We start from the raw sequence: 20,362 nt of genomic DNA on the forward strand, positions 1-20,362 counted from the left end.
TAATAAAATGTATTAATTTTGATTTAAAATGTAATTGTGTATTTTCTTTTCCAGCTTCCCCATCAATTTCAATATTGTGCATGGCAGCTGATGGCAAAAACCTTGTAAGTATATAAAACTCTTATTAAATTGAGGATAGGATTACTATTACCCATTTGAAAAATAAGCTTAGAGTTTTAAACATTTGGAGATTCTTATTTCCACTGAATCATCCAGAAGGTTTTCAAGAAAAAACCAATGAAGACTATCACCTTGGCAATAAGTAGTTTGTGTGGGATTGTAAAAAAGCTGGCCATTTTTTTCAGTCTTTGAGGATGTTTTATAAAGATCTCTCTTCTACAACATGCTGAGATATTTAGTATAAATGAAATATTTTCTTATTGCATTGTTTTACTACTTGATTTTATTGTATTTTGCAAGTTTCATTACTATTAAACCATTTTGAAATATTTGAACCAGAAAGAAGATAGAAATATGGAGATGTTTACCAGGTGTTTTTCCAGTGCCTGACTAGTGCAAGATTTGTTACAACGGCTTATTGGTAAAGTAAAAGAATATATTTGAAAAGGGCTGCTATGTAAACAATGCCTTTATTATGTTCAGAAAAGTTATGAGGGCTAGCTGTTCACAGATTTCTGAAAGGAAGTTACAGTAGAGTGTCGCTTATCCAACCTTCACTTACTCAACATTCTGTATTATCCAATGCAGTCTGCCTTTTAGTAGTCAGTGTTTTTGTAGTCAATCTTTTCAATACATTGTGATATTTTAGTGCTAAATTCGTAAACACGGTAATTACTACATAAAGTTACCATGTATTGAACTGCTTTTTCTGTTGATTTCTTGTAAAACATGATGTTTTGGTGCTTAATTTGTAAAATCATAATGTAAAATCATAATGTAATTTGACATTTAATAGGCTTTTCCTTATTATCCAACATTTTCACTTATCCAACGTTCTGCCAGCCCGTTTATGTTGGATGAGTGAGACTCTACTGTATAGCCAAAGAGACTCTGAGGATAAATTCTCAGAAATGTAGTGATGACAACCATAGGATGTAGTAATGATGGCCAGTCTGGACAGCTTTGAAGTGGGAATTAGATAAATTCACATAGCACAGGACAATTAAACTTGAATTATTCAGTGGCTACTAGTTCACTTATTTTGATGTATCATTGTCATTAAAAACAGTGCCATTAGAAATGCCCTCACTAGCTCGGAGCACTGTTTAACAGCTTCAACTAGTTCATCAGCTGCATCTTTTCTTGGAAAGGGCTTCCATGACCATAATGATTCATGTTGTCAGAAATTCTGTACTTTGCAGTGAGTGCTACATAGGAGAGCTCCTCAATATAATTTAGAAGCTCTAATTAGCACATAATTAAATTGCTAATCTCTTGACTGATTCATTGAGTGCCCATCTTTCATGAGGCCATATCTTCTATCACCCACTGCATCTCAGTTGGGTTTTCTAGTTGGTTAAAGCTCTCAGAAATATTGTGGGTAAACAAATAATTTTTAAGCCAGTGTGCCCACTCAGCCCAGCTTTGTTTTAAAGCTAACTCTCAACTCCTTTGCTTGCTGTGAAAATTCAGTGCTGATAGGAGCTCAGGACAAGCAGCAGACATATTGCCCATTCTCATCTATATAAACTACATTGGTGGCCCATTTGGGCCTTCGTCCAGGTACTGAGTCTAGGTATGAGTGCACACGTTTTCAGTCCTAATGCCTCAAAGAAGGCCTACCTGTTCATGCATTAAGATGCTCTTGTTCATCTTCCAGCTTTAACAGACGTCTACTATACACATGTAGAGAAAGAACAAGCCATTTGTTGTGTTCTGATCTTCTAATGCTTTCATAGAACATGTACATCTGGTGCTGACCCAATGTTCTTTTAGGTTAAAGCCATTTTCTAATTAATCCATTTTATCTGATGGAAAAGTTATCCTTCTCATTGTTGTTATCCTCCTGTACTGTTTTTAATGGTGTGTTTGCTTTTCATTATCTATATATGTTTTCTTGAGCTCTATGAGTATGGAGTGTATACTGTGTGTGAGAGTATTCCTCCCTGCAAATATGAGCACTTCCTTCCCAATGAAGTTTTTTCTTTAGCCCTCAGATTTCTAGCATTGCAATATCCTAAACCTTCAGTTGACTATCTAGAAAAGGACAGGATGATGCTAAAGAAAAGGGCGGCTTGTGAGTCCCTTACGCCAAATTGTATTAGAAGTCCTGTTGTTTTGAAGGAATGGATATTGCTGAGAGATGCAATACTCTTGGAACTTGAAGGCCATAATTTCATATTGGTTGGCATAGCTAACATTGAAATTTGCTAAATTTTAAAATCATTTCATTAGAAAGGCTTGTCTACAAGTTTGATATAAGTATAAATGGAGGCTTTTCCCGAAGACAATATGTCACCTTTCCGCATGAAACCCTTTTAATGGAACGAATAGGTTAAACATTAGAGATGGTTCTTTATGATGATCTTACATCCTTCGAACAAGAAGGATGGATATTTACATCAAGAGAGATGTTAAGAATATTAAGGAAGTCAAAAATCTGAATTGGTTTGCTGATATGCAATATGGCACAATTTTATTTAGAGTTGTGCAAAGATTATGCCCATGTAGTTAAAAAGTTTATCAATGGCCTTTGAAACTTAGAGACAGAAGACAGACCTGTAAAAAGTATACGATAAGGTGGACCTTAGTTTTGGGCATGATGTTCAGATGAATGTATTGAAAAATTAGTCCGAGGATATTTTTGCAGTATTTTTTTAAAAAGTCTGTTCCGCTTGATGTAAAGATACTATCTAACCCCAATAAGTTGTCAAAATGGCCCATAATGTTTCAGACAATGTTGGGATATCAGATGAGGAGTGTTTTTTTTCATATATGATGGACCTGTAGGAAGGTGAAAAGTTATTGGTCAAAATTTATATTAACAGAAATAGGTCTGTTGGGCATTATGAATAAAAAACTGGACAGTGAATGATGGAAGAATGGATTTTATGGTTGCTGAGTTGACCCAAATGGCAAAAGAAATCCTAAAGGAAATGTCAATTGAAGATTTTTTGAAAAGCTGGAGACCATTGGTGGATTTTTGGAGCAATGGGAATAGTAATTTTAGCAGGATTATTTAGTTACATCTGTAAAGATAAAATGTGTTGTTTCTATTTTGCATAACAACCAGGTTTGTAAAAAGCGAGCCAGAGCCCTACTGTGAAATACTTACACAACTTCCCCTTGCTTCCTGGTGTACTTCTCTTTCTCTCTTCTTTTCTTACTTCTGTGTCTTTATTTTTGAATGCATACTACTTTGAGTGCAAATTAGATTGTGTCAAAAATTAATAAGAAACACACAGAAAAGTGTCAGGCAAAATTCAGAATGGGAACACAGCAGATGTATGTTTGTTGTCATCATCCTCTTGTTTTTCCCCCAGCTTGGGGAAGCATCCTACAAAAATTAATATGAACATATATAAACCTGTTTTAGATTTGAGCAATGTTCAGTCTCTCTGTAATTCTAGAAATGTTGGGATTGTAGTAATATTTCATTTGGATATGAAAGTCTAATGGGGACAATGCCTTCATTCCTTATCAAAACTAAAGTACATGTAAGACAGTGATATGGAAGAATAATTTCTATTCAAACTGAGTAAAATGGACCATTTCCTGCCATGATGTTGCACATTTTAAATCCTATGCAATGACAAAGCATGATTACTCACCAGCAGGATGGTGGTGATGCAGGATTGCCCTTTTGACATGGGGTTTGAGACAAAAATGATGTAATTTTCTTCTTGAAATTAAACTTCGTCACACGGGGCTAAATTTGGCTGCATGTGCTGCTTTAGCCCCAGTCACCCACCAAGCTGGCCAGCTCCCATCACATGACACTCCGCTGGCTCCATGGATGAAGGAGAGCTCCAGTGTTGCCATTGGAATGTATTGGGGGAAGCTGCATGAACTATGAGTGCTCACGCTTCCCCCATCTGATTGCCCTCGGCTGGAGCTGGGAGATGCAGAGTGTGGGGCACTGAGTTCCCCATGCCCCTCTACGAAACGCAGCACCTTTGGCGAGGTTACTAGGCTACAGTTACTTGGGACCTAGTCCCACTTATTTGTAAGCTTCATTACTTGCAACAGGATTTACTTTGCAGTAGACATGGCTCTATGTGCACAAAAATTGGGGATTCATCCCTATCTCAGTTAAGTATAAAAAATCTGATTTAAACTGTGGTCATAATTACTTCTTGCCACTCCTGTCTTCAAATCTTCATTGGAATCCCCAATCTTGTTTCATTTGAAATAACACATGCCTGCTGTAGACACGGAGACTTTTCAACAATGGCACCACAGTTTCCAATATTTCCAAGCCATGGAAAGTGGAATGCTTGGATGCAGAATCCATGGATACATTCAGGCTGACTATACACGGATTCTTTTCTCTAGAAGTGTTTCACTTTATCAGGTTGTTTTTTCCTGCCTTCTTGAGATAGTACCCCTTTCTTTTTTTGTTAGTGAAGCTAAAGTATGCATTATGCTGCCTTTGGTCTACTCTTTGATAGTTTTTTTGTAAGGAATATGTGTTTTAGGTGTGTTTGCATATATGTCTTAGAGCAGTCATGGGCAAACTTGGGCCCTTCAGGTGTTTTGGACCTCAACTCCCACAATTTCTATCAGCCGGTAGAGCCTTTTATGTGCGGAGGCTCATATTCTTTACTCCAAGCCTACTGCCTGTACTACTAATGTGCATGTGTGAAATAACAGTTCTAGTTCAAGCCTATGGAGAAAGCTTACTAGTTCCTCTAAGCCAGTGGTTCTCAACCTGTGGGTCCCCAGGTGTTTTGGCCTACAACTTCCAGAAATCCCAGCCAGTTTACCAGCTGTTAGGATTTCTGGTATTTGAAGTCCAAAACATCTGGGGACCCACAGGTTGAGAACGACTGCTCTGAGCAAAACCATTTCCATTGGGAATTGTTCAGATGTTCAGCTGCTGGTGCTCAAGGGGTATATCCCTATCTGGTTGACATATATATGTGGCTGGATACTTTAGTTTCACTAATTCCAGTGGGGTTGCATTAGTTATGCAGTAACTTTCTCTCCTACCTTTGATTCTTGTGTTGTCTCTTGTTTTTTATGATAGTGAGCACAGAGTAATGCAAGGGCTAGAAATCATTGTATGGGCACCTAATGAACACAATCTCATCTTTTGAGTAACTTTTAGGTGGCTGAAGCTTCGTTGCTAATATTTTTTGTTGTTGTTCAATTACTTTAAACTTCATGTACTACTCTTATACAAAAGAGCTGTTTGTGGGTACAAAAACAGGAAGCTTGAGTGACAGAGGCGCAAGAAGAGTGGCTGCAATTTCTGTCCTGGAGCTTCAGATGAATCAATTTTCATTACAGCATTTTCTGCTTCAGCTACTTGTTACCCCATTAGCCGTGTCTGTGTTTGTTTGAAAGATTCCATTCTACATTCTCTGCTAAGTGATGCCCACCATCGTCGCCTCCTCCTCCTCTCTCCTCCTTCTGTCAGTGGAGACCTCCCCCTCCCCTTTCTACAAGTGTTGCAACACAATCTGAAATTTCCTCTTCCCTTTCCTTCCTGCATTTCTTGCAGGTTCCTTTGCGTCAGAAGACAAGGAAGAAAAACCAAGGTAATGTGATCTTTTGTTCCTCTTTTTATTTAGTGTGTTTTGTATTGCTCATATGAAGTGGAGGACCCCTTGTTGTGTTGTTTAGTTGGCGGTGGGCATTTAATTTTCATTTGCCTTTGAGGGGGAGGGTGTAGAATCATCATGACATGCTCTTCATTTGGACTAAGCTGTTTTGGTAGGTCAATAATGGTGAGTGAGTGAGAGACAAGAGAAAAGTGTGTGCTTGTGGCTGAATTAATTGCCAGTGTGTTTTGTCTGTGCCACAAAAAGGTACATTTCTAATCAATTTGCAAGGTATACCTTAATGTACCTACAATTCCTGCTATCATTTTTGGTATATGATTCACTTTAATGCTAATACCAAGTGTATTTTGTTTCACTGGTGTGTTATGTTTGCTGTCATTATGGATTTTGTAAAGACTCGTTTTGGGCTGATTTAGCTTTGCCGATCATTTAGAAGGAAAATATAGCATTCTCCATTGTTTCTTTAAACTGATGTGTATCCTTAATTTCCCAGAAATTTGTGGCATGAGCCGTCGAAGGATCTCATGTAAGGACTTAGGACTAGCTGACTGTCAGGGATGGCTGTACAAGAAAAAAGAAAAAGGGGGTTTTATTGGCAACAAATGGAAAAAGTTCTGGTGTGTCCTGAAGGCTTCATCATTGTATTGGTACAGCAGTCAGTTGGTAAGCATGTTAACTTCTTTATTTACATTTCTGAATAAAAAAGATTTTGTGTCTGTGGGCAATGTCTGCGTGTAAAATCTGGGAATGTGCAAGTTTAGAAGGTCTCTTTAGTCACAGAGAAAGATAAATGTAAGACAATGGTGGGCAGGGAGTTATTTCAGTTATTTCAGGGAGTTTTCTTTTTTTAAGCATGCCCTAAATTGAACATATAAGCTTTACTGACAGGGATAAGGTGAGAAAGCATAAGCAAACTAGAAGTGAATTGCATTTCTTTCAGACTGACTGAAAGAAGTTTAGGGCTCATGAAAGAAGTTTAGGGCTTCTTGTTTAGCTGTCAGTCCTTCTATCCCTCTTTTTTGGCTTTCAGTTCGTCAGTGGAGAGAGTGTCAGTAGGATTACAGAATGATTTTTTTTTACTGCCATACATCAAAGCAATTATAGATTATCCCACTAAACTCGAAAGCATTAATTGGGTAGGAGAAAGAGAGAGCACAATTCCACAACTGTCAGTGCCTATCCTGCTGAGGGGATTCTGAGACTTACATTCTAAAAAAAAGTATATTTGCTGTCACCATTGTCTTTGCATTTCCTTGCTAAAGGTGGAGGATATCATGTTGTAGCCATACTAGATTTCTGGAAAACAGATAATTTTGCAGTAGTCAACATCACTCAAAAATGGCCTCTCCTAAAGAGCACAAGTCATTCCTTGGTTAAAATGGTAGACCTTTAGAGCACTTTAGGATGTGCTCAAGGTTCTTGTATATTTGCCCATTACAGTTAGTAATGTGGATCTAAGGGACTGGTTAGCTATACGGAGTCTTCTGTTAGATAAGTGTTTCCTTGATCGGTCTAACATGGTACATCTTCGGTCCCATCAACACTGCCATACAATGCAATTTCAGAATGCAGTTTAATTGCATTGAACTGCATTATGTGGCAGTTCAGACTCTAAAGTTTGTATCACTCTACCTGGGTTTACAAACATAATTAAAAAGGGAAAGAGTGTCTACACTGCCATATAATCCAGTTAAACTGCATTCTGAAACTGCATTATATGGCCATTTAGATGGGGCCTTAGAAAAGAATTCAGATTTCATTTTTTGGACAGAGGGGAAAATATTATTTTGCTTGTGGAAATGTTTCAGATACTCATAAATGATACTGTGGATTCAGTCAGTGGATTTTAATCCATTTTGGGAACTGAGGTAGTGATGTTCTCTTTATAGGCTTCCCATATCATTTTTTTGGTCAGTCAGTGTGGAATGATAATGCTTAACTGAATAAGCTTTGACTCACTTCAGTGTGGATTTTTAAATGTTCTTCAGTGTTCTTCTCTTGCTTGGAGCTAAGGAAGAGACAAGGATCAGGATTACAACTGTTTTGAACCTGGACTGATTTTAACATAGTGATGGGGAAGGCTATCACCTTTTAGAAGGGGTTTCTCTAGTTTCATAATATAGAAAAAAATTGGAATTGATGTTTTGGGAGTGTGCAGGTGAAGTTCCACCATTTTATTTAACTGCCTAACATAACAGTGTATTACTCAACCAAAAATAAGATCATATTTAGACTTTGGTTTCCTTTGAGTTCTAGAGGAGAAGGTTTGGGTTGATTGTCTTGTTAATGGATAATCAAGATATTCTGAGCCTCTCAGTTACTCATCACTGGTAAAATTCACCAGCAAAATCTCCAAAGACCAGAAGCTGGAGAATCAGCACCAGTCTTACCATTAGGTACAAAGAACCATTAGACCAGTAGTTCTCAGCCTGGGGTCCCAGATGTTTTTGGCCTTCAACTCCCAGAAATCCTAACAGCTGGTAAACTGGCTGGGATTTCTGGGAGTTGTAGGCCAAAACACCTGGGGACCTACAGGTTGAGAACCACTGCATTAGACTATAAACTAAGAAAGAAGGATAAAATTGTGTTTCAAAAGCCTGACTTGGGGCCCTTTCACACAGTCATATAACCCAGAATATCAAGGCAGAAAATCCTACAATATCTGCTTTGAACTGGGTTATCTGAGTCCTCACTGCCATATATTCTAGTTCAAAGCAGATAATGTGGGATTTTATTCAGCTATATGGAAGGGGCCTTGGCCTTAGATTTCTGAGATAAGGGCATACAGTAGAACTGAATGCCCTATATGGCAGTGATGAGCCTTTCACACTACAAAATTAAAATGTTATGATTCCACTTCAACTGCCATGGTTGCATTCTGTGGAATCCTGAAGTATGAAGCGATGGGGGGCATTTACAATGCTCAGCTAGAGAGCTTTAGTGCCTCACCAAACTATAAACCCCAGGATTCCACAGGATGCAATTAAAACTGAACCATAGTGCTATAGCTTTGCAGTGTGGAAGGGCTCAGAGAGACAAACAGAATGGCTTGAAATGTTGTCTTTCATCTCAGGTAGGAAAGTTTCTTGAGCTGGTCACATTGACATTGGATTCTTCACGACCTCCCACAGAGGTGCAGTGTGAATTGCAATTCTGTGTAGACTTATTCAGGAAATATCTCCATTGGGACTGAAGACGTAGGACAAGACTTTGGTAATTACATGCTTACCTGAGTCACCCCTCCCCTGTGCACTTTTATAAACCCCCGTCTTTTTCCAGATCCTCTCTCATTCTTGTACAGTTAAAGGGTGATTTTTTTTAAAAAAGAAAGGTACTAAAAAGAAAACAAACTTGCAAATTGAGGCATCTGATACTTTTTTGCTTTTGGTTTTTGCAAATATGCAGTCAATTCCCTTGTTTCTCACCTTATGATCACATTGTGGCAAAGGGTGATTTTTTTCCTCAGCTGGATGATCACAAGCTCCTTAAACTCAATATCAAAGAAGGACTTGGACTTAAACAACCTTGAGCACACAAATAGGGATACAAGTTTTTTTTTATCAACAAGGTAAAGTGTTTTTCCCAATGCCATTATGTGTTAGAAAGAGATGAATGGCTCCAAAGTGTGATTCTGGTCCTCCAGCAAAAGATACCTGGGTAGTCTGGGTGCGTTGAACTGAAGCCATAGTTTGGGTTTCACTTCCAGATATAGATGTTGGGGCTGAGATTGAGTTTCCAGACAGATAACATTTCCGTTGCCTTGTTCCTGGAAACTGGAGACAGATGATTGTGTGTACTTTCTCATTAATAACTTTTGCCATCTTGACCACACACTTGTCTGCATATGTTCCAATTACCATCTGTAAAATCCTGGAGGATTTGACCCTGCTTCCTCTTTGGGAACCTCTCAATGATCTCCATCTCGTCTCTTCTCCATGAATATGGAAAGCCAATTTTATGTTCATCATTTTCAGTCTTCTTAAAGTCACTATATTCAGCCTGAGTTTAAAAGTTCAGAAGCTTTCTCTAAAGATAAAGTTTTGTCACACACCACCTGCAGTTTTAGGAATGTGGGGGTTGGCTGACATTTACCTTCTGTGTGGGCTCTGGGACAGTCCCTTCCCCACTCAACTTACTGAACGTACTGCTCAGGTTAAAAACAGAGACTGCTTTGTATATGGAGACAATGTGCAGATGCATTTGAGGGGGAAGAGACTGTTCAAAGGTTCTCTGCTTCATCTTCCCATTGTCTTGCTTGTTTCATATGCTGCTATGAAATAGCAGGTCATCTTGTTATGAAGTAAGAAGTATGTTCATCGTTGAACAAAATCTTGAGTTGCTCAGAGATGCAGGGAAACGTAACATAGCAACAGCAGGTCAAGGTGGCGTGTCTTCTACTTCGTCAGTAAGCTCTATGAAAAAAAATAAATATGAGTTAGGGAATCTATGAAAGAAATGCAGGGGAAGTGGGATGATATTACAGCCACATAGTCTGAGGAAGGAAAAGTATGCAGACTATTTAAATATGCTCATCAGGGAAGCAGCCTACCCTATATATTGCCCAATTTTGTTAGGTTGATAAAGTGTGGTAGGTTCAGTCCATTTCTAGTGACCAGTTCTCCATAAATCATGTACCAGAATTCCATGTTGATGGCTTTTATGTCATTTTAGGCAGAAAAAGCTGAAGGATTCCTCAGTCTTCCCAATTTCACAGTGGAACAAGCAACAGAATGCAAGAAAAAGTAGTAAGTACATAATTCTACCCGGAATTGAAAAAAAAAAAAAAAAAGGAAACACGTGAACTAAGCAGGCTCTTGAAAGTTACTTTTTTTGGGCTACAATTTCAAAATTATCCAAGACTTCATAATAATTGACAGAAAGATTTTTGAAGTTTTGTCCAAAAAATAACTTTTCCAAGTTCTATCTGGGTCATAACAAAACGTCCACCTTGTCCAACATTCTGCTTTCCCCATGTGTCTATGTAATACTTTCTAGCAGGTATGAGAGAAACAACTCTGCCTCTGCTTCCTTGCTACACAAATTTACATTTCAGTCTGATGATTTTCTTTCACATTGTGCCCCTATGTGCACTGTACCACCTATTCAGTTGTCATGATTGCATCTTATTGAATCCTAGAATTTGTAATTTAGATAACTTTACATTCAGAGAATTATAATAATGTAACTAACAAAACTATAAATCACAAGATTCCACAGGATGCAGCGACAGCTCTAGGGTTATATTAAAAATGGTGTAGTGTGAAAATGACTATAGACTCCATGAGTGTAGAGTATATTTGGAGAAATGAAAATGTGATTTATTGTAGTCTAAAATGTAACGGCTAATTCATGAAAATTTACAAGTCTCTGGCTTGATTTTCCTCCAAGGGAAAATGGTGCTTCTCAGTGTTGACAGCTCACTAACTTTATTTATTTATTTATTTATTTATTTACAGTATTTATATTCCGCCCTTCTCACCCCAAAGGGGACTCAGGGCGGATCACATTGTACACATATAAGGTAAACATTCAATGCCATATAACATAGAACATAGAACAGAGACAGAGACAGACGCAAAGGCAATTTAAACCTTCTCCAGCTTCCAGCTTCCTGAGGGTATGCTTGATTTCGGCCACAGGGGGAGCAGCTGCTTCATCATCCACTGCGACGGCACTTCCTCATTCCAACGGTGGCTGGATGATTTTTATGGTGTCGTAAATTAGCCTCCCCACATATAAGTGGTACCTAAATTTCCTACTTGATAGATGCAACTATCTTTCGGGTTGCATAGGTCAGCAACGAACAGGGGCTATATTTTATTTTTAAATGTCGGGTGTTCACCCCAACACGGGCTGGCCTCGAACCCATGACCTCTTGGTTAGAGTGATTTCTTGCAGCTGGCTGCTAACCAGCCTGCGCCACAGCCTGGCCCCTTTAGACAGCCTTCCCTTTCTACTTCCTTTTCTGAACTCATGAAGGACAAGTGGAAATATACCCATGTATTCAGTTTAATATATTCCTCCTATATAAATATATGCTTTTATTTCCCTCTCCAAGCGCTATGAAGATCATCCATCCACACATCAAGACATTATATTTTGCAGCAGAAAATGCAGAAGAAATGAGTAGGTAAGCAATAGCAGATCACTACCTTTTGCCTAACTAGAGTTGTTTACTGTTCCCATTGTTGTCAAAGATATGGATAAAATACTCCATCTGAGTTACTTTTTTAGGCACTGGACACCACTGGTGGGCAGAGACAAAATTTTAAAGTGAATTAGGCCACGTTCAAAGTATACCTTTCCATAAACTGCAAACCCCAAGATCCCATAGGATGGAAACATGGCAGTTAAAGTAGCATTGACATGCTATATTGGTGTACTTTAAAAATGGCACTTCTTCACCACATTTTGGTGTTGGTGAAACCTTCCTTCTTTGGCTTGTCTTCTGAAACTGTAATTTGGGTTTTTTGCCAGTTTGAATGAGGCTATGCTGATTGGGGAGGATTCTTGTCATTGTAATCCAAATAATTAATCATTCTGAATTCTGATGACACAGTGAAAATCATATTCACAACTGAAAAGTATGGAGCCGATTTCCAACACATCTTACTTCACCCCTTGGGAAAGCATTCTTTCCTCCACCTTTGCTAGAGCTTCCAAAAGTTGATCACTGTTGCTATATTCCATTTTATATGGTGACATCATTATCTGAGTTATAATGCTTAATGTCAACATAATATGTAAAACTGATGGAAGGATTCTTGCTATACGGGATCATAGACTGAAAGCAGCTTGCCCTATTTGCATTGATTGAAAGTAGCATATGCAAGTATCCCACATTTCAGTTTATGCTGAAATGACCAACATAAAACAAGAGGAAGAAGTAGCAATAAATGTATTCAACCATTCTTATTAAGATGAATATTTCTAACCAACATGGTACTTGTTTATTAGGTTTGACTAAGTTCATTACAATGTTAGATAAGGCTAGGTAAAACGTAAAGGTTTTCCCCTGACATTAAGCCCAGTTGTATCCGACTCTGGGGGTTGATGCTCATCTCAATTTCTAAGCCGAAGAGCTGACTTTGTCCGTAGACACCTCCAAGGACATGTGGCCAGCATGACTGCATGAAGTGCCATTACCTTCCCACCCGAGCAGTACCTATTGATCTACTCACATTTGCATGTTTTCGAACTGCTAGGTTGGTAGAAGCTGGGGCTAACAGCGGGTGCTCACTCTGCTCCCCAGATTCAAACCTGTGACCTTTCAGTCCGCAAGCTCAGCAGCTCAGCGCTTTAACACGTTGTACCACCGGTTAGCAGGAGATTATAAGTATCTTGTAGAAACCTGTCTGTTCATAGCTGGGAATATTCCATTCTATATAAACACAATACTGTCTTTTGAATTTCAGGTGGCTAAGCAAACTTGGCCTCGCTGTCTCTAATGACCAAGCCAATAAAAAGAATGAAGAAGGTATGATCCTTTATTAACTTTTGGGTAGTATTTTTTCTACACCTTTTTACTTGAGAACTTTTTTCTGCAATAAAATGAATTCCATGTTTGGCTTGAATATAAAAACATAACAGTAAGCCTATAAACAAAAGTACAATTCAGTTACAAATCCAAACTTCATAAATATAGGAAACAAACTTGGCATAATAAAATCCATCCCTTATGTTTACCAAAAATACATACTTATGAATCTTTCCAGAAACCAGTATATTAAAGTCTGAAGAAATTATGCTATAAAAACAGAGCTATGCTTCCACTTGAACTGCCATAGTTCAATTCCATGGAATACTGGAATTTGTAATTTGATGGGGCATTTAGAATTCTCAGTCAGTAGAATGCATACCCCAAACTGCATACCCCAGGATTCTACAGGGTGAAATGATGACAGTTAAATTGGAATCAAAATGCTATAACTGTATCATGTGAAAAGAGTCAGTATAGTTATACTGCATCTCAGCCATTATCTTATAGCCCCCCCTCCCTAATCTTTTGGAATATGAAATCTGTATCATTCAAAGAGAGAACACTTTTGTTTCATAGTCAGCAATACATTATCTGAATCCCTTTGGGAAGGGAAGATTGGGTTAAAAAAAAAGAAAATCAGACATAACACCCCAAAACAGACAACTTACAAGGTGAATCTGTGTCTCTATTTAAGCTTGGAAAGGCTATTTATCTGACACTGTGTGAATATGCCTTCAAGTCGCCTGTCATCTTATGACAACTCATGCATTTCACAAGGTTTTCTTAGGCAAGGTATATTTAGAGGTGGTTTGCCTTTTTCTCCACAGTCACCCATCCAAGTGCTAAGGAGGGCTGATTTTGGTCCATCTACACTATAGAACTAATGCAGTTTGATACCACTTGAATTGCTCTGATTCATTGCTGTTCAGTCATGGGAGCTGTAGTTTGGTGAGGCACCAATGCTATTTGGCAGATCAGGCTTTAAAATCTTGTAAAACTACAATTCCTATGATTCCATTGCATTGAGCCATGACAATTCAAGTGGTGTCAAACTGCATTAATTTTGCAATGTAGATACATCCTCCGCTTAGCTTCCAAGAACAGATAAAATCTGGAACTGTTAAGAAATCTCCATAGCCAAATTTTTCAAAGTTGTGGTTTGTAAAACAAAAATATGACTACATTTAAAAACAAATCTCAAAAAATTACATCTGCAAATGTTTATTTGAAAAATTAAAGGATCATATTGGAAGATAGTATACCGTAACAAGTTTTGTCTATTGCTTAAACTCCTTTCTAATATGAGGGCTATCCAGAAAGTTCAGTACGTTTTGGAATTAAAAATAAACAAAGTATAGGAGAAAACATTTACCATATTCAGTTGAAAGCCAGACCCAAATACTAGTTTTCACCATAGTCCCCACTGAAATCTAGGTAGTTATCATAGCGATAAAAGTGTTTGAAAAGCCCTCCCCCCCCCCCACAAGATTTCCGCCTGGCTTGCATCCTGAACCAGGCTGGTTTCCCTTCACTCAGCTGTCAAATGGTGCGCTCAGCTTTCCGATCGCTCTTTTGTTTTGCAGATGCTTGCAAGGAAGGTTTTTTGGGACAGGAAAGGTGTGCTTTTTGAAAAACCTTAAAAGAGCACCTTCTTTGCAAGCATCTGCAAAACAAAAGAGCGATCGAGGAAGAGCGATCGAAAAGCTGAGCGCACCATTTGACAGCTGAGGGAAGGGAAACCAGCCTGGTTCAGGACGCAAGCCAGGCGGAAATCTTGGGGGGGGGGGGGGAGGGCTTTTGGGTCTGGCTTTCAACTGAATATGGTAAATGTTTTCTCCTATACTTTGTTTATTTTTAATTCCAAAACGTACTGAACTTTCTGGATAACCCTCGTAACTTGTTTCGATGATTTGGTTGTGCCTAATACAGGACTGGAAAACAGTGATTTTTAAGTGTTGTTTGACTCCCGTTTCCATTAGCCTTAGTCAGAATGGTGATGGGTGCTGTAGTGAAACAAGCCCTAGAAGGTCACAACTTCCCCATCCTTTTAAAGAGACGTTAATGGTTTATTGGAAAATATTTATTGAAAGATATTATAACATGATTTACTGTACAACTGGGTCAGGATTTAGAACTTATCTGTATAGTTATAGCCTCAGCTAACCTAAGGCAGTGGTTCTCAACGTGTGCTCTGCGGAGCCCTTGGGGCTTTGTGAAGCATAAAGAGGGGCTCCATGCTCCCCCTCCAAGCTTTTCCTCCTCTTTCATACTCCTCTCCCTCCCTGCCTCCCTTGCCTCCCAAAGCCTTTTTTCCGCACCTTCCTTTCTGCCAAGATCTTTAACCCCCCTCACCTTGCTTGCTTCCAAAACCCATTTCCCTCCCACCACTCAGGGAGTGCTTTGGCATGGCAGAAGGGGGTTAGACTGGATGGCCCCTGGGGTTTCTGTTGCTATGGTTGTTGTTGCTTTTGTAATCATCGTTGTTGTTGTTGTTATTACTACAAAGGCTGAATGGCCATCTGTTGGGGGGTGCTTTGATTGTGCTTTCCTGCATGGCAGAAGGGGGCTGGACTGGATGTCACTGGAGTCTTCCACTGAAATACTTTTAAGTTTATATTGGTCAAAAAGTTTGTACATGCCTGATAATATATAATATATAAACATTTCTTGGGGCTCCACAAGAAACCTTTACTTCAAAAAAAGGTGAAAAACTTTGAAAATCCCTGACTTAAAGCATGGATTTCGACGCTTTGGAAGAATCATGTCATTATCTTGTATATGTGTTGTTCTTATGGCTTTGCTGTCTTCCAAATCTCAACATTTAGTTATATTGCCTGCTCCTGCCATCACATCAACTAGCTTGAATAGTAGAGAAGGAATAGAGAAACTGGTTCTATCCAGCTTGGCATATTAAAGGAGGAACCAAAAATATTACATGACTTGGGTATTTCGTTTTTAAACCAGTAAAGATTTTGTGTGGAGTGATTTCTCCACAGACTAGAGGTAAGAAGGAAGAAAGACAGGCAGGAGACATCAAATGCTGAGAAAACTCAAAATATACAGCAGAAATGGGTAGAGCTAACATTTGTTCTGGTGTTTTGTTTGTTGAGCTGGAAGTGAGCTGGAAGGAACCTAGTTAACTGCAATGAGTTATTTTTTGGGTTAAAAGGGTTCAGTGAAGTTACATTAGAAAAGCAATGTGATGAATCAGAATGATTTGCTTTTTGGTGTGTGGGCTGCTTCAAGCAACACTTTCTAGTTACGTTAAGTTCTATGTAGTATAGACATTTTAGTGGCACAGTAAATGCATAATCCCCTCTTCAGTCTGGAGGGGTTCCTCCCAAAAAAAAAAAGGAACAAGTAAACTAGTGGCTAATGTAACAAATATCTTTTTGCCATTTAAGTTCTACCAAATTTATTCAACAGTGGGAGTCTTTGTAGTTAATTACCCAAGTAATTGCTTTTAAAAAAATCTTCTTTCAGGCCTTTGTATCTTCTTAGCTGGTGTTTTGTAGTAGCTGTTTGTGTTCTATCCCCACAACTCAGCTGGCTATCTGCAAACGCCCCCTGAGTGCACAGCCAGCTTCATTGCTCTTGACTTGTAGAAAGGATAAATTAGATTTCTGACTTCTACAACTACCTGCAATGAACTGTATATTCATGTATACATTGAGGGCAGGATTATGGAACCAAAATTATGGATCTTGATATGACATCAGTGCCGCCTCAGGGGGCCAACTGCTCCTGCTGCCATTTTCTCTGCCTAGACATTCAATAAGACCAGAAGTCTGTGTCATGTCAGAGAAAGTAAAGGAGGTTGATAGCTTCTTTTCAATTCTCCCAAGATGGACTTAGCTCCATTTTACCTTACTTCTTATAGAATTACTGCATGTACGAGGCTTGGATAAGTGAGACACTACTGTACTTAGGTATAAATTTAGGGCAGGTTTGGCGGTTTAAGTTATGGCTTTTGAGATGACCCATGGATATCAAAAGCCATAATTTTGACCCCCAAAATTGCCTGAAATGAATACAAAAGTACATTCCTGTATAGGGAAATGGTGGAGGCTAGCCCTCTGAGGTAGAGCTAGTGTTTTCCACTCTCCTTGGAATTACTCTTCTTTGTTATAGAATTACTATTCTATAACAAATAAGAGTAATTCCAGAGAGAGTGGAAAGCACTAGTTCCACCTCAGAGGGCTGGTCTTCACCATTTCCCTATACAGTACAGGCATTTAAAAGGGCCAAAGATGGAGACATGGTGGAGAAAATAGGGGTGCTTGGTTCTCCTTTTATGTGCTCCTGGGACCGACTAGGCTCTTACCTTTCACCACTCTACCGAGAGAAGGGGGAGGTTACTTTTTTTTGATAAGAGTTAAAGTATAACTCTCACATTGACTTGCAGATAAATAGCTCTGGTTTAGGGGATTTATTTTTCTGTCTAAAATCACTTGACTTATACATGGATATATCCAATAGTTGAAAAGGCAGAGGTATTTAGATGTGGGTGGTCTAAATATAACAATCCCATCATGAGAGGTCACTCCCACACGTGTACATGTAGGGCAGTTTTTTATTGCCTTCTTGAAACATAACATTTCCCCCTCTCTTCCCAAAAGAGGTCCCATAAATGTGGGGATTACTAGAACCTTCTATAGATTTATTTCTTTTTGGAATGCTGTTACAAGCAGAATAGAAAATCAAAATGAGAAAAGCTGTAAGAAACCCAATTTTTCTTACAGGTCACCCTTCATACATGACTGAATCAGAAACAATATGTTTTTCTTTCACATTCTTTATACTGCAAAGCAATAACTGGAGTGTCTAATGCATTTTTAAACTGTTCTTGCTTCAGAGTGCTATAGTGAAAGTGAACATGAAGATCCAGAAATAAATGCAGAGACGCCGCCACCTCCATATTCAGATCAGCAACAGCTGCCTCCTTCAGTATGTATTATAGTAATTAGCTTGCTTCCCCTTGCTGGATGGCTTGCATCAATGTCATTCTTTTTTTCCCACTCAAGATGCCTCTCTGAGAAGTAATCTGCAGTAAAGAATGTCAGATTGCACCTCAGCTCTTTGTGCAGTCGTATTTCAAACTACAACTTCCATATTCCCCTTCCCGTTGGCTATGCAAATAGAGGCATGAAGAAAGCCCTCAGCTATTTTAGATGACATCCTTTTTCTCTGTATACAATCACTTGGCTTTGGTCATTCTGGCTGGGATCTCAGGAACTTGAACTCCCAAACATTCATGGGGATAAACTGTTCCCACCTCTAATTTAGAGAACAGAGTGCTATACTGCTTCAATTCTTTGTTTTAAAGTAATATTTCAAATGGTTTTAGATTTTTTTTTAAAAAAATGCATTTTATTATAATTTTCTCTTTGTAAGCTATCTTGCATCCCAATTTGTGAAAAAGGTAAGATAGAAATAAAAGGATGGTGTGATGGATGCTACTTGGTCCTTGGATTCTGCATAGGACCCTGCCAATCCCACTGAATGAGAGATGGGACAGAGGTGCCAAAATCAACCTGGCCCTTGATGAATGAGAGGCATCCATGGGACTACTCTTACAATTTTTTAAAAGCAGAACAAATCCCATCTATTCATTATTTAACCTTCACAGTAGTTCATTTTGATGGTTCCCCTCTCCAGGCTGACCCCATAGTTTCAACCCTTGGGCTCCTGGCATTCACTTTGCCTCTGTTCCCTTTTAATCCTTCCCTGGATTGAGTACCTATGTCTCAAGGTCATCCTTGTGTGGATCACTGGATGTGTTGCTGTATGGCAGTGGTGTCAAATGTGTGGCCCTCCAGATGTTTTGGATGTCAGCTCTCAGAATTCCTGACCATTGGACAAGCTAGCTAGCACTTCTGGGAGTTGGGGTCCCTAATATCTCTGTTCTATGGGTTCACTGAGCAGAATCCCTATCACACAAAAGGAACTGATTCTCTATCATGCCTAACAGAAACAGTCAGACTGTGTTGTAAAAAAACAAACAGATAAATATTCATTAAGGACCTCATTCTATGAAAGGGGGGAAGCAGGGAAAAGTGTGTGTGTGTGTGGGGGGGGCATGATAGCCATCTTCTTTATCATTCCCAATCAGATAATTGCTGTCTCTCTCATCAAATGTGTTACTCCTACTGTTTTAACAGCAATCATAGAATCATAGAGTTAGAAGAGACCACATGGGCCATCTAGTCCAATCCCCTGCCATGCACAAAGTACCTCTGACAGATCACTTGCTCTATTTGTCTTCATAAAATACAGTAGAGACATCTGACAACAGTTGCCATCACATCTTCAAGTATCTGCCTTTCTAAGCTAATAGAAAAGTTTGGAGTTGATAGCTACTTGACTCCAAAATGCCTGTTTCTAGACACCTTAAATCCAGAGTTTCACAGTCAGCCACCGAACATAGTCTTGTGTTATGGGATGATCTTTATGGGGCTCAGTTTTTTAAGTGTCTAGAAACAGGTGGAAGCTTTCATGTGATGAGGTCCTAAGAAAGGGGTCCTCAAACTTTTTACATGAAGAGCTGGTTCACAGTCCCTCACACTCATCCTGTGCCGAGATTTCAGTCCATCACTGCTTTTCATAAATCACAGCATTCTGACCTTAAATAACTCAGTATTTAGGTGTTCTATATTGAGAGGTTGTATGATTGTCAGCTATGCCAGGCATTGCCTTATGCTTAATTTGGCTTTATATTGTTTGAGTAGTAGGTCATGATATCCCCTTCTAATTTTTCCCTTCTGTTTCAGTAAGATAAGGTAAGCACTACTGCTTCCATCCTCATTAACAGGTGGGAGCAGGATATCTGGTGCTGAAAATTGTATTGGCAACAATATGAAAATGAAGGGAATGTATTCCAGTGAACACTCTTGCTGAAGAAAGTAGGATAGTGGTGAAGCATTTTTTATCATTTCCTCTTCCTTCTGCATCTCCCGTGCTGCTTCCAAAGAATATAGCCTTTTGCTCTTCCTGTAGAGCAGAGGTTCGCAAATCCTTTCAGTCATGGAGCCCCTTTTGAAGCAAAAGCTTCTTGTGGAGCCCCAAGAAATATGTGTGTGTGTGTGTGTGTGTGTGTGTGGATATATATATATATATATATATATATATATATATATATATATATATATATATAGAGAGAGAGAGAGAGAGAGAGAGAGAGAGAGAGTGTGTGTGT

The 20,362-nt window shown here is 38.9% G+C and overlaps 1 protein-coding gene across 3 annotated transcripts in view; it reads left to right on the top strand.

The window, feature by feature from the left end:
* The window catches only part of ipcef1 (interaction protein for cytohesin exchange factors 1), a 52,403-nt gene that overhangs the window by 20,796 nt on the left and 11,245 nt on the right, over positions 1 to 20,362 (top strand). Inside the window, exons 2-8 of one of the 3 annotated variants that reach the window (XM_008123706.3) lie at positions 55 to 104; positions 5,627 to 5,663; positions 6,181 to 6,350; positions 10,359 to 10,432; positions 11,746 to 11,817; positions 13,103 to 13,164; positions 18,023 to 18,114. In XM_008123706.3, the coding sequence (XP_008121913.2) occupies positions 81 to 104; positions 5,627 to 5,663; positions 6,181 to 6,350; positions 10,359 to 10,432; positions 11,746 to 11,817; positions 13,103 to 13,164; positions 18,023 to 18,114 (531 nt within the window). In that variant the 5' untranslated portion in view covers positions 55 to 80. The other 2 variants (XM_008123707.3, XM_008123713.3) reach the window with 2 other exon arrangements.

This window comes from Anolis carolinensis, chromosome 1 (assembly GCF_035594765.1).
Source record: "Anolis carolinensis isolate JA03-04 chromosome 1, rAnoCar3.1.pri, whole genome shotgun sequence".
NCBI lineage: Eukaryota > Metazoa > Chordata > Lepidosauria > Squamata > Dactyloidae > Anolis > Anolis carolinensis.